This window comes from Ursus arctos, unplaced genomic scaffold (assembly GCF_023065955.2).
Source record: "Ursus arctos isolate Adak ecotype North America unplaced genomic scaffold, UrsArc2.0 scaffold_2, whole genome shotgun sequence".
Lineage (NCBI taxonomy): Eukaryota > Metazoa > Chordata > Mammalia > Carnivora > Ursidae > Ursus > Ursus arctos.
This window is the reverse complement of record NW_026622874.1, coordinates 102642268-102658955: the sequence shown is the minus strand read 5'-3', so window position 1 is coordinate 102658955 and position 16688 is coordinate 102642268. Positions and strand designations below refer to the sequence as shown.

Genomic DNA, 16688 nt, shown 5'->3' with positions numbered 1-16688 from the left:
TCTTGGCTCACCTGTCCTTGGAGGCACCTGTCGCTGAGAGTGGGGGCTGGGCTTACCTTCTGCTGCCGCAGTGGCCTGAGTGCTCCTTGAGGGCAGGACCCAGCCCAGGGCCGGGCACAGAGCAGGTGTGCACACAGAGGCAGTGTCCACACAGTAACGTTATCACCAAACGACCAGGCTCTTAGCAGGTGTAATCCACGTAATGCCTCCAGCACAGGATAAGGTGGGCAGCAGATGCGGGGCCGGGACCCAGGCGGTGCTGTGACTTGGCCGTGCACGGGTGTGTGGTGCTGGACCCAGGCTTTGCACCTGGGGGTGTCTTGCCCAAATCATGCCATCTGCTGCTGTGGTGACTGTCCCCTGGTTTGCACCAGGTGCTCTGTGTCTTTGGGGTTTGATCACTGAGTCGTCTCATTCGTTCGCTGCCCTGCCCTCAGTGTTCCGGTTGCTGAAGTGAGGGGGGCCGGGCCAGCAGCTGGGGGTAGACCAGTGTGAAATGTCGTGTATTCATAGACAATTTGATGCACAGTAGGGCCAGGAGACCAGGAGATGACCACCATTGGAAAGATAGTCCTATTCACAGTTCCAAGACGAGGGGGCACAGGATGCCACGCGGGGCCATGCAGGGAAGTGCCAGGGCTGGTCAGGAGGCAGAGGGAGGCTGCCCTGGGGGCGAGAGCCCTCTTGTGTTTTCCCCGGGAAGGAGCAGGTGAGGCCGGGGGAGCAGGCTCAGGACAGGCTAATTTGGGTATTCCAGTGGCTCTGGGGTATAATGGCTATTTGTCTAGTCCCTGGCCCTGGGGGGTTAGGACAGGGGGTGGGGGGACAGTGGCCCGGAGGGAGGTGGCCGAGGTGTGGGCTCAGGGCTGGTGGTCTGCATTTGAAAGGTGGTTTCGTATCTCCAGGAATTGGCTAACACTGGGAGGGGCAGGCCCTCCAGGGTCAGCAAGGACTCCAGCTGTCAAAGCATCAGAGCACGGAGAATAAAGGACATGGCTGACCCACAGACAGGTGTGGGTGCAGACAGGTTCATGCAGGGGGACCCCGTGTGACGGAGGTCCGAGACTCTGGCGTGTTCTAGCTGGGCCTGGCTGCGTCCTCGGGACAGGATGGAGAGGGTTGCAGGGAGGGGATCCAGGGCCTGGGTCCTTGCTCTCGCTCTGCTCTGACTTGCTGTGTGCTTTTGGGTAAGCCACTGCCCCTCTCTGGGCCTCGGTTTTGGTAACTGTATTCAAGTGGCCTACGTGGGCTACTTCTGCAATCTGCTTGGCTCTCACAAGCTGTCATTTCTTCATAGTAAATCACTCGTAAAAGAGTTCCAGGGCACGAGGTCTCTGAGAAAGCCCCGAACTCTGTGACACAGACACGTGACGGGAGCGGCTGCCTTGGCTGTGGCCACACCAGCAGCTGCGGTCCTGCCCAGCACCGGCTCCCACGTAATGAAAGTAGTAGCTGACATTTACCGTTGGCTCTGTGGGTCTAGGCCTGAGCTGGCCTGTTGCACATGTTGTGCACTGAATCCTCACTGTAACCCCGTGAAGCTGGGAGATTGCCCCTTTTGGCAAAGAGGAAGCTGGGACACACTGGGAGATCTGTCAGAGATTCTCAAACCATGCTCCAGTTGGCTCCAAAGCCTGTGCCCTGAAAGAGAATTTTTTTTTTCTGATTTCAAATGTATTAAAAACACTGTGCGGAAAATGTGGCCCATATGGAAAGGGGAAGAAAGTTAGAGTCCTTGCTGTGCTAGCAGTCCAAGGTTTTCATCCGGAGGGCATTTGGCTCCTTCATGCGGCCCCTGCTACAGGCTGGGCTCTGGGACATTTGGCCGCCATGGAGCCTGGGATCCAGTGGGGAGTGGGTGGGAAGATGCGGAACACGGCAGAGAGCAAGGCAGCTCCTGGAGAGTCAAGTGGGGGAGGAAATAGGATGGGGGCTGGCTGCCGCAGTCCCTGATTCCGAGAGTGGGGGGGGTGCCCCCGCAGGAGGGGACACTGAGCCACAGCCGAAGGACGGAAAGTTTTGGCATGGGGGGGCTGCCCAGACGAAACCCACACGCCCGTCTGTGTCTCATAAAAGTGGTGCACGGACAGCCCCCTACCCCTTTCTAGTCTCACTTAACGAGGTGCATGTTGTCACCATCAGTACACAGTTCTGCCTCGTCCCCTCCCGTGGCCGCATCGCGCTCCCCCCAGAGTCCTGTCGCCTTGGAGCCCCAGTCAGTGTGGTGCATGTGGTCTGAGCCGCTCAGGCCCAGGTGGGATGGGTCAGTGCACCACCCAGACCTCTCCTCTCCCGCCCAGACCCAGAACCGCGGCAAGAGGATGAAGGAGGGCGCCCACATCAACCGCTCCCTGCTGGCTCTGGGCAACTGCATCAACGCGCTCAGCGAGAAAGGCGGCAGCCGGGCGCAGTACGTGAACTTCCGGGACAGCAAGCTCACGCGCCTGCTGAAGGTACAGCTGTGGGCCCGGCGGCTGCCTGCCTCGTGTGGGAGGCCCAGACCTGGGTCTCAGGGCTCCTCCAAGAACCCCTGAAGGCACGAGAACCCCGTAGAAACCATGGCTGGTCACTGCCTGACTCCTGCTCCATCTGTCTGAGTAGGGGGCCAGCCTGGGCTTGCATACCCCCAGCCACAGGGAGCTCACTACCTTACTGAGGCTGCCTGTCCCATCTTGGACTGCCTGACAGTAAGACATTGCCCTTTATTCTGAGCCAGACACTGTCCTCTCTAGGGTGTAGGTGGACAGACAGGCAAAGTGATCTGTAAACGTCCCCGTAGATTCAGCTTCTCAATCTACTCTGTTCTCAGAGCGGAAGTCCAATGGGGTGGGCCTGGAACAGATCTCACTTCGTCCTAGCGTCCCCTCCCCGAGCACCAAATCCTTGTCCTGGCATCACCTGCCTGTGTCAGGGTTTGGAGCAGGAACCGCAGAGGGCTGGCCCCCGTTCCCCTCACCCCCACCCTGGACCTTCCGCTGAGCAGGACGCCCTGGGAGGGAACAGCCGCACGGTGATGATCGCGCACATCAGCCCGGCCAGCACGTCCTTCGAGGAGTCCCGGACCACGCTGCTGTATGCCGACAGGGCCAAGAACATCAAGACGCGGGTGAGGCCCCACATGCGGAGTCTCACCCAGCGCTCCCCTGGAGCCCCTAGGGGAGGGTCCCTTCCACCCCCAGGCTCCTGGCCGTGCTGGGCGTGCGGTGCCGGACTTCTCTGTCCCTCCCTTCTCTTCTCTGATGAGGAGGACACTGGCCTTGGGTTTCGGGCCCCTCAAATCCAGGAGGGTCTCACCTCAAGATCCCTCCTGACATCTGCAAAGACCCTTTCTCCAAATGAGGCCCTAGTCACAGGGTTTGGGGTGTTTACGGCATGGACTTACCGGTCCTCCAGGCACACGGTGGGCTCTAGATGTCTTGATTTAATTCCTTACCACCCTCTCCCCGGGAGGTGGGGCCTGTTATCATCCCGTCCTGCAGCCGCGGCCGCCCGAGCAGAGCTGGCACTGCAGCGTAGAGCGCCTGGCTCCGGAGGCTGTACCGCTGTGCTCGGTGCAGAGGACGCGCATCGGAAGGCTGGACGTGCGTTCAGGGACACATGTCTTGTGGTTGGCGAGTGGAGGTGTGATCCTCGCCAACAAACCTGGGACGAGCCCTTCCCACCACGCGGCTCTGAGCTCGGCGCCAGGACAGCCTTTGCCCTCAGCCAAACTTTGAGCTTCGCTGGGGGGCGAGGCAGAGGGCAAACACGACCCCCCACAGCTCAGCGTGTCACTTCCAACTGTGGTCAGTGCTCTAAACGGGAGCCACGGGGTGCTGCAAGGGAGAGCGGCCGAGAAGATGGAGTTGAGAGGCTCGGTCGAGGACGCCGGGCCCCGAGTGAGAGAGCGCGGGGGGTGCAGACGCAGGGCGGTCAAGCGCCTCTCTTCAGCCTGAGACCAGCACTTCCACCCTCCAGACCCACCAGAGAGAGACTCGTACCTGGGAGCTCCAGGAGGCACGTCACTCAAAAGCCCCAAAGTGCCCGTCAAAGGGGGTGGGGCGTGCAGACCGGTGCGTCCCTCCCGGGGGCCGCTCTGCAGCTTCGGAGAGAACGGGGCAGACCCGTCTGTGCAGGCGGACGGCCTTCCGGCCACAGCGCTGCATGAGGAGCGCGCGTGAGAGAGGAATAGCTCTGGGGGCGCCCGGCATCTCAGTAGGTCGGGTGGGCGCCTCTCAGGGTCGTGAGTTGGGGCCCCACGTCGGGCTGCAGCCTACTTAAAAAAAAAAAAGAAAGAAAAAATAATAGCCCTGGTCTGACATAATTTACATAAGAAAACCACAGACAAGCCTATACCAGGAAACTCCTGTATGTGTCTCTGCAGATACGTATGTATGCACAGAAGTGCACGGAGGACGGCCCGGAGGGCACAGATCAGTGATCGCAGTGCTTACCCGCGGGCAGGGGTTATAACAAAACTGACAGATCATTTGAAATTTCTTGACTGTGGCAAAATATGCTTGACATAAAATTTGCCGTCTTCACCGTTTCTAAGCGTCCAGTTCAGGGGCACTGAGCACATCCACGTGGCTGTGCGGGCATCCCCCCGCCCGGCTCCAGAACCTTCCATCCCCCACATGGAGACCCTGTGTCCGTGACGCACGGACCCCCACCTGTTCCCTCGGCCCCGTCCCCGCCATCTACTCTCTGTGTCTGTGAGTCTGACGACTCCGGGACCTCATGTGAGTGGGGTCCCCGTGCGTGTCCTTCTGTCTGTCTGGTGTCCCTCCGCCTCCCGTCCTCAGGGCTCGTCCCCGTGGGGGCAGGGGTCTGGTTCCCTCTGTCTTTAAGGCTGAGTTGTATCGATCTGAATTTCCTGACAAAATGTGCTGGCGTCCTCGTAGCCTGAACACATCCCGTGGCGGGCAGTTCCCGTGAGCTCTGACCTTGGCCGTGGGTCCCGCCCACCAGGTGAAGCGCAATCTGCTGAACGTGTCCTACCGCATCGCGCAGTACACGGACGTCATCTCCGACCTGCGCAGGGAGATCCAGCGCCTCAAGTCCAAAATTGAGACGCAGGAGGAGGAGAAGAGAGGTGAACCCGGCGCCCAGAATGCACGAGGTAGAGCTGAGCTCCTGGGGCCTCTGGGGTTTTGCCGCCCCTGCTGGGGGCATGTGGTTGCGGCCGTGGGCGTCAGTCCCAGCCCACCATGCGCTGCCTCCCATTTCCTGGCCTGCCGCACGGGGGGAGCGGCTGTCTTCCCTGCCTCCTCCTGAGCTCCTCCTTTCTGCCTTTCCTCTCCTTCCCACCCTCCCACTTTTTTGTTTTTTCCTTCCTCCCAGATCAGTTTTTACTTAAAAATATAGTCTTCTGTTCCAGAATAATTTTAGATTTATGAAAGAAGCTGCAGACATAGTACAGAGAGTTTTCCACTTCCCCTAATGCCGGCACCTAAATTTGTATTTGTTGACTGAGGCAAAGCTCATGCAACTTAAAATTCACGCGCACAGTTCGGTGGCATTCGTGGCTCGTCCACAGTGCTGTGCGGCCACCACCTCCATCTGGTCCCAGAGCATTCCCGCCTCCCCAGAGCAGACCCCGTGCCCATCACGCGGTTTCCTCCATTCCCCCCTTCTCTCCAAACCAGGCCTAGGTAGGCCTCCCTTAGGGGTGAGCGTATCATAGCTTTTCCAACAATTACAGAACAATTCAGTAAGTTTAAAAGGTCTCCTTAAAAACACCAGTAAGAAAGTCGTGTACATACATGCCTGTGTACCTACATACGGACGTGTTCTTTGGGCTGATTAAGATAAGCTTTGCCACAATAAATAAAGGACTTCTGAAAATCAATAAGAAAGAACCAACAGTCCAGAACTGAGTGAGGAAATGAATAGGGGATTCAGAGAATTCCTAGTGGCCAATGAACATAGGGAAATGTTCTTAATTGCATCAGGAAACAGACACACATAGAAGCCATTTTTGCTTACTGTGTTGGCCAAAGCTACGATGTCAAGTAATAGTATACGGATGTAAGTGGCAGCGTAAAACCCTTCCTGCGCGTGTGACTTACCCTGTGTCTTTGGGAGGCCGGCTTAGCGGCGTCTGCTCAAACTCACAGCGTGTGCGTTCCGTGCCCCAGATGCTCACTCCGGATTTGCCAGGAGGCAGGTGCCCTCCTGTGCCCAGGAGGCTGTGGGACAGTACTGTGCCCCCCAAGGGGGTCCGGACGAGCAAACTGGTGCGTGTCCTCCACCCCCTCGGCGGGTCAGGGAGGGCGGGGCAGGCCCGTCTGTGCTGCCTGACCCCACACAGGCATGTCGCTCACACTTTTTGTTGCGGGAATTTCCAACACTGGCAGAGGAGAAAGGCTGGAATGGCAGACCCCGGCCAGAGCCGCCACTTCTCACCAGGATCACTCGCTCTGTCCTCCCATGCGGCCCCCATCCCATCATCTCAAAGCAAATTCCAGACATGGTATCATTGTATTCAGAAATATGTCAGGATGTCCTCCCTAAGAAACAAAGACTTCACCAATACATAATGACCGTGCCTTTTGCAACCTGAGAAGACGTTTCCACATTTGTTGGTGGCGTCAGACGGTTGGTGGGCAAGCCCATCCGTGTCATCGGGCCACACCTTGAATGTGGTCTCTTCTATTCTGTGGGCAACCCCTCTTCCTCTTTGTGGCTTTCCTTTTGGTTCTTGCTGAAGAAACTGGGTCATTTGTCCCGGGGATTTGCTGACCGCTCTGTGCTCTGAGTTCCTATAGATCAGTAGTTATATCTGAACGCTGGGAAGAGCGGGCGTTCCCTGAGGTTACTGCTGTCCTTTTGACCTGAGCCTGTCTGGACTGTGTTCTGTGCAGCGCCGTGGACACCGGCGTGTCCAGAGAGGGACACGTGGTTTGTGTGCATGTGTGGGGGGGGCAGGGGGTGGACTCTTATGTAAGTGACACCAGCCCATGGCTGTTGGTCTGTTCCTTGTTTTCCTTACCCAGCGGTGTGTCCTGGGGGCCGTCCACCTGCTCGGTGGGTCTGCCCCACTCTCTCTAACAGCCGTGGAGCGTATCTCATCCCCTTTGATGGGCACTTCGGGGTTTTCTAGCTATTCAGGCTTCTTGGGCACATGGGTGCCCGTTTGTCTTAGGTGATTCAGAGGGCTCAGGGTTCTGTTAGAGCAAGAGCATGAAGGGAGTGTTCAAAGAAAAGGGGCTGTTGTTGATGGCAGACTGAGTCCCATGGGGCCAGTGGAGGGCTGGGAGGCCGGTGGGGGTGGAAGATGGGGTTGTTGTAGAGAATTTGCAAAGCTAGGTGGTGACCAGGACCCTTGGGCTTCTTTGGGGTCAGGGGTCAACAGGGATGCGTGCCTCAAGGGCCTTCACCCTGATAGCCTCTTAATTATTGGGACTGGTCCTAGGTGGTCTGTACTGGGGAGGCGGGCAACGTCGTCGTGAGCCCTGAGGGCATGACCGGCTTCCCTTGGGTCCTGCTGTGACATGACTGGGGCTGCTGTGGGACACTGGTGTGCACACCTCTGCCAGGAGCATTATGAGTATTTCCAGGGTACCAAGTACTCCCCCAAAACCTTGTTTTGATGGCTACAGTGGTCCAGTCTCTGGACGCATTGCTCACTTTGCCATCTCAGATCCCTTGGCATTTAAGGAAAATGTGCCCCTTGACCACTGTCCTGCAGACAGGGGAACAGACCGTGCGTGGCCAGGGTGGAGCTACCAGTGGGGCAGTTGGGGAATATCATCAATTAATCACGGACAGCTATTAGGTAGAGCTCACATGGGAAACAAAAAGATAAAGCTGTTTGCTCTATAGAGCTCATATTCTAGCAGGAAAGAGGTGTCAAATGTATCACAAAATGTTTATCAATTATTACTATGCAGAGGACTGTGAAGGAGAAGGCAGGATGTTATCAGAACAAGTGGCAGGTGGACCCAGATTGAGAATCTGGGAGGGTTCCCCTGAGGAAGTAAGGTCTGAGCTCAGATGGCTAGCCCAGCCTCACCCCTCCTTGGATGCCTGAGACTCAAATCCAGGTAATCTGACCCCAAACCAGGCAAAGAGATCATCTAAATCATCCATCCAATTATCTACCCATCCATCCATCCATCCATCCATCCATCTCTCCATCTATCTACTCATCCATCCGTTATTCACCGCCCATTCATCCATCCATCCATCATTTACCCATCCATCTGTTCATCTGTCCATCCATCCATCCATCACACGTCCATCCATCCATCATCTTTCCATCCATCCATCCATCCATCCATCCATCCATTATCCATCCATCCATCCATTATCCATCCATCCATCCATCCATCCATCATCCATCCATCCATCCATTATCCATCCATCCATCCATCATCCATCCATCATTATTCACCCATCCATTATCCATCCATCCATCCATCCATCCATCCATCCATCCATCCTTCACCCACCCATTCATCCATCATCTCCTCATCCATTCATCCATTATCCATTATCCATCCATCCGTCCATCCATTCACCCATCCATCATTCACCTACCCATCCATCCATCCGACATTTATCCAACCATTATCCATCCATCCATCCACCCATCCATCCAGACGTGTGTAGGGTGCCTCCTTGGTGCAGACCCTGGGTTAGTGGGCAAGCATGGAGTTCAACCATGGCTCTCTTCCTGCCCCCAGTCATGATCCCCCCCCATGATGGAGAGGAGGATAGCCGCCTGCAGATGAACAAGATCCGGACACAGCTCATCGGGGCCTTCAAGGAGCAGTTGGAGATGCGGCGCAGCCTGGTGGAGCTGGAGAACGCCAACATAGAGCTGCACGTTGACACGTCCCGCCACCTGCTGACCATTGCCGAGTGAGTGTGCCCACCTGCCATCCCCACGGGCAGGGAAGCCAGCCAGGACATGAGGGGCCACTGGTGGGAGCTCCTTTTGTGCTCTTGTCCAGCTTCTCTCTACTGCCTGCAGGTCCCCAATGGGGACTTCAGTGAAGAGCACCCTCTCTTCCCAGGCAGGACTCCTGACTCAATCCATCCCTGCTCTCCTGCCCCTGTAGCCAAGCTGGGCCAGGTGGGAGAAGGCTTCTGGGTCCCTGTGCTCTTTCTGTCCCAGGCTGGAGTTCAGAGCCAGCCCTGGCAGGTTAGGATCAACCCCACTTCACAGAAGAGGATGTTGAGGCTTAGAGGGGATGTGGGTTTGCACGCCCACCAGGCCAGGCCTCTTCTGCCGTTCCACACGTCCTCGCTATTTGTACCTACTGTGAATAGACTGACCACATATGGAGGGACGGGTGGCGCAGTCTGTCATCCGGAGCGGGACACGTCTGGGGGGGGGCTGTTTACAGTCACACCGGGAGCAGGTGTGTCTGGCTCTGCCCTGTACCACCTGGGAGGCCTGGCAACCCTGCTTGCGGTAACTTACGCTGACCGCTTTCTTCTCCCGTCCCCCAACATTTCTCCTCCTCCTGCTGCTTCCTTTCTGCTTATTTTCTGAGTTATACAAACAGCACGATATCTGCACCGGAGGAATTCTTACGCCAGGAAATGCCCTCCATCCACGTGCCACCCCCAGCCCTGCCGCTTCTGTCCTCCCTTCCTGCTGTTCTCCCCCCACGATGCCCGTGGTGGTTCACACCAGCCTGGCGCCCTGTGGTGCCCCTCTGAGGTTTTGCCCTGAGAGGGGTCATCACGCTAATCATCAGAGCGCTGCTGCACCGTTGCCCTCCGAACCCTGCGGCTGAGGGAGCTGGGCTCAGCGGGGGTGCGTTTGCGTACAGGAGACCCGCGGTCCCCTGGGGCAGAGCCGGGGCCGGAGGCAGAGGAGCCCCGCGCTTAGTCGTCCGTCCGGCGATCCCGCGTGATGTTCACTGCCTCTATTTCCTTCCAGTGTTTGCTCATGCCTTTTTGTGTTTTACGAGTAGAGAAGAGATGAGGCAGCCGACCCGACTCTGCCCAGGCCACAGGTAGACCAGCCCGGGCATGGCTTGCACCCTGACCCCCGACCCTTCTGTTGCGGCTGCAGCTGGGAGCGGGAGAAGACCCACCAGCACGTGCACAGGGACAGGATGCCAGAGAGGGACACAGAGCCGGCAGAGGCTGAGGCGGACGGGGACGAGGGCGAGTCCACGGAGCCGCATGAGGTGGCTCTGGCCAGAGAGGAGGTCAACATGCTTTTGGCCGAGCAGCGGAAAACCTCGGCCCTCAAGGTGGGGGAGGGGGCTGCACGTGCGTGGTCACAGCCGCGGTGTGACCATAGCACACAGGGTCGGGCCCACCACGACCGTCCTATAGATGGGGGCCAGGCTCAGGGAGCTGAGATAAACTGTTCCACATCCCCGGGGGCAGGAGGAGCCGTGGTGGGACGGGACCTGGGCTGATGGCAGAGTCCATGCCCTTCATGCTAGTGACGGCTTCAGGCAGGGGCCGGCAGGGGTCAGCGTGCAGGAGGGGCGGCAAGCGCTTCACGCTGGCCCATGTTTGCTGTCAGCCTTTCGCTCAGTCTTCCCCGAGTCAGGTCTGGGGCACAGGATGGAGGGACAAGGGACACGGCCAGAGGAAGTCAGTCTGGTTCCTCCCTGGAGAAAGGAGACTGTCACGCTCCTTGAGCTGTTGACGTGGCAGCTCATTTTCTCGCGGTCCCGCTTCAGGAAGAGGGCAGAACTGGCGTGGCTGGAGGGCCACAGCGCGGCAGTCACCATGGAGGCATCTGATGAGGCCGCGCTGCTGACAGCAGGCGACACCGTCACCTAAGAGCTCTGTAGCCAAGCCGAGAACTCATACTGTCGCATCTCCCGGAGCGGTCTGGAGATTATGTGATCTCACTTCCAATGTCCTCCCACTTTTAAAAAAAGAAAAATGCCTTTTGCTTAACCCAATAATGTGCATCAGCAGAGAGCATGACTTCAAGAGTCACACATGGGTATCAAGAGGCAGTGTAGCCTGAAAATAGGAGTCCTTTAATTAGTGAGTTAATTAATCCGTGAATACAAAACAAATCGATGTTTTAAGCGTCAGCTGTGTGCCCGGCCTGGGGACGTAAAGATGAAAAAGTCTGTCTCTGTGACTCACACTGCCAGTGTGCTGGGCTCTTCCCACCATCACGGACAGCGTGGTGTCGCAGTAACAGACGTGCGGGCGGGCTGCTGGGGGCTGGCGGAGCCGCTGTTGAATCAGCCGGGGGCAGGGAAGGACCTGGAGAGGAGGACAGTGCTAGGGAGCTGAGCCAAATCCTCCCAAAGTCGCCCCTCCCGATCTCAGGGGAAGAAGTGAAAGGCTGGAGCACGTCGTCCTGGGCTGCACTGGGGGTGTTATCCCACCTGTGCCTGGGACTGGGGCTCGGGGGGTGGGCTCTGGCTGCTGCATTGTTTCCCACCATGGACACAGCAGTGAGGAGTGTCCTGGGGTGTGTCCTAAAGCATTGTGTGTTCATAGACAATTTGAGGCACTGTAGGGCGAACAGACCAGGAGATGACCGCTGTCGAAAATACAGTCCTACTCACAGTTCCAGGAGAAAGGGGCACGGGGTGCCACATGCCAGGGCTGGTCAGGAGGCAGAGGGAGACTGCACTGTGGGCGAGAGACATCTCGTGGTTTCCTTGGGAGAGGGGCGAGGTGGGGCAAGCAGGCTCAGGACCGGCTAGTTTGAGTAATACCAATCGGCTCTGGGCTTAGGGATTAGGACAGGGGGAGGGTGGTCTGGAGCGCGAGAGCCCAGTGCAGGAGGGGTCACTGTGTGGGCTCTGGGTTGGTTGGTCTGCACTTGAGACGTGTGCTCCTGGGTGAGCGATTTGGGATCGTCAGGAACGAGCTCGCCTTGGGACGGGCAGGCCCTCCAGGGTCGGCGAGGCCCCAGGTGTGAGAACATCAGAACCAGAAAACAAAGGGTGTGGTTAGTGCAGGGCGATGGCCCCACGTCCTCGGAGCCCATAGGTCTCCCCGTGTTTCGTGACGACGGAACGCGCCGGCACGGGAGCTCGGGCCACGCACCCGCCCTGACTGTCGGTCTCCCCAGGCTGGGCTGGAGCAGCGGCTGGCAAACGCCAAAAGGAAGGTGTCGCAGCTGGAGAAGCTGCTGCCCGCGCAGGTCACGAGCGAGGACCAGCGGGAGGTGCTGCAGCTGCTGTGCCGGGTGCACGAGCTGGAGGTGGAGAACACGGGGCTGCAGGCAGACAACCTGCGCCAGAGGCACCTGCTGTGTCAGAAGGACTTCGTGATCCAGCGCTTCCAGCAGCACCGGCGGCTCTGCGAGCAGCTGCTCCAGGACCTGTGCCGGCTGATTCAGGGTGAGCCGCCCCGCCGGCCCCACGAGGGGTAGACGGCGCCGCGGGTGCGCAGACAAGTCCCGGTCCCTGAAGGCGTAGAGGGGACGCCCGCGGCCTCTACCCTGCCCTGTCCCGGGTGAAACGCTCTCCACGACGGACAGGTGAGCAAGGGAAGGCCAAGCGCAGCGTGTCAGAAAGCTGCTCACACGCACCCGCAGGGCACAGACCGTCCACGGGGAAGTGCGGGGAACCCCCCCCCCCGGAAGATCCTCCTTTATCGGGTTGGAATATCTGCCTTCAACTTCCAAAAACAGAAGACACTGTCTTACGCATAGGCAGGGATGTCTTGCCCATCTGCCTGCTTTCCCGGATCCTGCAGGTGGCGGTGTCGCGGTGCCGGAGGCCCTGGACCGGCGCCTGGGCCTGTACTGGCGGGAGCTGGGCGCGGGCTCGCTGAACCGCCTGCTGCTGCTGCACTCGGTCATGTCCAGCTCCCTGCGGGTGAGTCCGCCCCGGGGCCCCTCTTGCCACCCCGCCAGCGGACGGACCCTGACACGGGGCAGGACACTCAGGGAGCCCCCCAACCGGGCACCAGAGCCTGCAGTGCTGGGCCAGCCGAGGCAGTGGCTGGGCTTCGGGGAGGTTTCGGGGCGACCCTGAAGGTTTGCGAGGGGGGAGTTCCTGGGCGGGGTCCGGGGCCCGTGTGCCGTTCCCCCCACAGGCCTGTGCCCCTTCACGGCTGCAGATTCCGTAGGGGAGACAGAGGGCAGAGGGGAGGGAAGCCAGAACATGGGGCGGGCCGTGGTGCCTCAGGGTCCCCAGGAGGGGCGTCTTCTGGGGAACCTCAGTCGGTTTTAGTTCTCCTCCAGGGCGTGCCGGTGCATGGTGGGGGGCGTCTGGGGCCCATTCTGGGGGCTCTCCTTGAAAGAGGGCCGGGGAAGGGCCCCGCATCCACTCTTGAGACGACTGCTGTTGTCAGCAGCTCGACCCCTGCCTGCAGCTAGGGCCTGCTCCCCCCCACCCCCCTGCCTCACCTTCTCAGAGCAAAGGAGAGCCCCCAGGCTTCAGGCAGAGCAGACCAGGGGCAGGAGCCCGGAAGTGTGGCACGGGGCAGGGTCCAGGGATCCGAAGGCGTGTGAAACTGCTTCCCGCCCCTGGTTAGAGGTCCCTGATACCCAAGACGTCTGTGCCTTTGGGGGCCATGTGATCTGAGAGCTCCCCGTGTCTGCTGTGGTCAGCAGGGGTTGCTTCCTCATCACAGAACATGGGGCCTCTCCTCCCCACTCCTCCCGTGTGTCCTGTAGCGCGTGTCAGGGTCTCCGAGACCACCCTCAGGCTCACGTCTCTAGACGTGCTCCCGGAACTCAGGAAAGCTGTCATACTGAACCACAACTCTGTCCCCAGGGAGCACGCAGCCCCGGGTACCACCATCTACTCTCTGTCTCTATGGTTTTGATGACCCAGGGACCTGATAGTCTTGTCCTTCTGGGACCGGCTTCCTTCACCGAGCATGACGCCCTTCAGGCCCGTCCCTGCCGGAGCCGGCGTCAGAATGTCCTTCCTTTCTGAGGCCGAGGGATGTTCCACGGTGTGGATGGGCCACCTCGTGTCTGTCCAGCCGTCTGCTGATGGACGTGGGGCACTTGCACTGTGTGGATGTTGGGAATGATGCTGCCCCGAATGTGGGTGTAGGAGCATCCGCTTGGGTCCTGCTTCCAGTTCTTGGGGTATATGCCCAGAGGTGGGATTGCCCGGCCACGCGGTGGCTCTGTGTGGCTTCTCAAGGACCTGTGGGCTGCTGAGGCTGCCCTGACAGTAAGCCCCTGCCCGTGCGCCCCGTTTGCTCAAGGGTCAAGGCTGTGGCCTGGCACTCCCTGGCGCTCACCCTTGCACAGAGCGTCCTTTCTGTCTCTGCTGCTGGGGAGGCGCAGCCGGAAGTGAGCCTCCCCACTGGGCCGTTTCCTTCCAGTGATGGTGGCCAGGAGGGAAGGGACCTTTCCGTGGCTCCTCGGGGGTCTCTGCGTGATGACGCGGCTTGTCTGTGTCCACGGTCCGTGCTGCCTCCCTCAGCCCCTCTCTCTGTCCCCAGGATGGCTCTGTTCTGAACATATCCCCCCCCCCGCCGGACGAGGCCAGCCGAGACCAGCCGGACGACAGGGAGGACCTCCCGTGGGGCGCCCAGTTTGAGCTGCCACCGATGCTGCTGGAGACGGACAGGTACTGGTGCTCTCCCCTCTGCCGCCCGGGCGTGGCCGTGCCCTCGGCTGGCGGGGTGTAGCCCCAGGGATCGCGGCCCGGAGTCTCCTCCGGAAGTCCGTCTAACGTCCCTTCCTCGCAGGGTTGTTTAAGATGAATAAACGTGTCCGGGAGGTGCTCGCCGCACAGGGTGGTTACGGGGCTGGGGAGCTGACCGCTAGAAAGGCCGTTTTCACGTTGTGTGTAGTCCGTTCCCTCCCCGCCGTGCGTCCCACCCTTGATGCATTTCCCCTCTTCTGCTGGCTTTTGTCTTGGCGTCTTCCTGGACCAGAGCAGACCCGTGAAGCGATCGCTCACGGACTCGCCCCCCGGTTTTCACATTACCATTGGCCAGTTTGTGTCCCCGTCTTAGCCGCTCACTCGTCTGCCTGGTAGAATGTCCGGCGGGGGGGCTCACACCCGGTGCTGGAGGCCGGGCGGCCGCAGGGGAGGGGTGGCGGGGTGCACTTCTGGTGGGGAGCCTCTTCCCGGCCTGTGCACGGCCGCGTCTGTGCCACGTGCTCGTGTGCTGGAGAGACCCCACTCCTCCTCTCCGGAAGGACGCAGTCCTGTGCGCTCAGGGCCCCCATGCTGACCTCCCGAAGGCCGCTCCCCAGATCAGTCACGTTAGGGACTTCACAGGAGCTTTGGGGGGATCCAGTTCAGGTCACAGCTGTCCCCTGGGTCACACACCCTGTGACATGTCCCCCCAGAGTGTCAGGATGCGTTTCTACAGCTGGGACACCTCCGTCCGTGACCAGTGTAGTTCGCATCCCCAGCAAAACTATCGGTACTTCAGCATCGTCTCTGATCCTTGCTAGTGTCACATTTCCCCAGTGTGGCCCCAAATTCCTCTGCTGCTGGCCTAATTCAGGTGCAGCGAGGGCCGTGTAGCCTAGGCTCGATCCCTGCCCTTTAGGGGAACAGAAACAACAGGGCTCCAGCCCTGGGGCGTGCATGCACACGTGTGCTTCTTGGTATGCACGTATCTACGTGTGCAAGCGTGTGCATGTATGCAGCGCGTGTGTGTGTTTCACGGGGGTGCGTGTGTATGTTTGGGAATGTGTGTGTGTGCAGATGAGAATGAAGTGCCCCATCCCCCAGTCAGGACTAGATGCCTTTTCCACCTGCTCCTGGGCCCACACCTGCTCCTGGACCCACACCTGCTCCTGGACCCACACCTGCCTGAACCTGCCACTTGACCCATGGGTTAGAGAAGACGGGTGTCGGCCCTGCTCTGACACGGGGCTGATACAGGCCGTTTGCAAAGTGAGCCCTTCACCTCTGGTCCTCAGCGCAGAGAGGAGGGGCTTGCCCTGCAGCTGCCCGGACTGTGGCGACACAGTGGGCCAAGCCACCTGCCCGCTGTGAGCCGGAGTCCATGTTCCAGACGGCACGAGAGGGGCTCTGTCTCCCGGCCACCGGGCTGGGCTGCTGACACCCACTGTCTAACCAACCCCCACCCAAGTGGTATCCAAGCCGGTTCCCATGGCAACGGCTGAGGCCCAGCACAGGAGCCCTAACTGTGTCGAGTCCCTGGGACGCTGCCCATGGGCGATGGGCAGCCAGCCTTTAAGCCAGGCTGACCGTGCTTGAGTCCTGGGTATGCCAGTCCCCTGCACCAGGATCCTGTCAAGCGGCTGGTGGGGTCAGCCATACCCTGTGCAGCGCAGCACATGCCCGCTGTGGTGGGGCCACACTATGCAGAGCTGCCGTTACGAGAGCAACCTCACGTGAGGGGTGGGGGACGGAAGCTGGTCCACCTGCCTCACATGTGAGCAGGACCCCCATACCAGAGTGGGGCCTCTGTCCCCAGATCCCTTCTAGCTTTCCAGATGCTGTTGGTCCTGACTCAGGATGCTTTTGGCTGCAAGTAATAGAATTCTCAATGAGAGTGATCTAATCAACACAGGTGTGTATTGTCTGATGAGAATTTGCAGGATGAGTGGACTGGGGGCCATGATTTAAATGATTTGATGATGCCCATGTCCCTGGCATGTAAATTATGTTTCCCCTTAGGGCCAAAGGGGCTGCCGCAGCTCCACAGATCACACCTCCATATAACCACACCTCAAAGGGAAGGGAGGGCTGGGCTCTCTTTTTCGTCTGGGAGAAAAATCCCTTCCAGAAGCTTCCCCCGTAGATGTCACTAAGTCAGTGAATCAAGTGCTCTCTGCTAGGCCGGTTCTCTGTGGAGAAGGG

General features: G+C 59.3%; 1 protein-coding gene across 1 annotated transcript in view; it reads left to right on the top strand.

Moving 5' to 3' along the window:
- Positions 1-16688, top strand: part of LOC113247733 (kinesin-like protein KIF19) — a 35672-nt gene that overhangs the window by 8737 nt on the left and 10247 nt on the right. The window contains exons 8-17 of the mRNA XM_048224491.2: positions 2301-2453; positions 2984-3106; positions 4951-5101; positions 8670-8847; positions 10013-10196; positions 10612-10731; positions 12002-12272; positions 12631-12752; positions 14341-14468; positions 16099-16219. Of these exons, the coding sequence (XP_048080448.2) occupies positions 2301-2453; positions 2984-3106; positions 4951-5101; positions 8670-8847; positions 10013-10196; positions 10612-10731; positions 12002-12272; positions 12631-12752; positions 14341-14468; positions 16099-16219 (1551 nt within the window). The remainder of the gene's footprint in view (positions 1-2300; positions 2454-2983; positions 3107-4950; positions 5102-8669; positions 8848-10012; positions 10197-10611; positions 10732-12001; positions 12273-12630; positions 12753-14340; positions 14469-16098; positions 16220-16688) is intronic.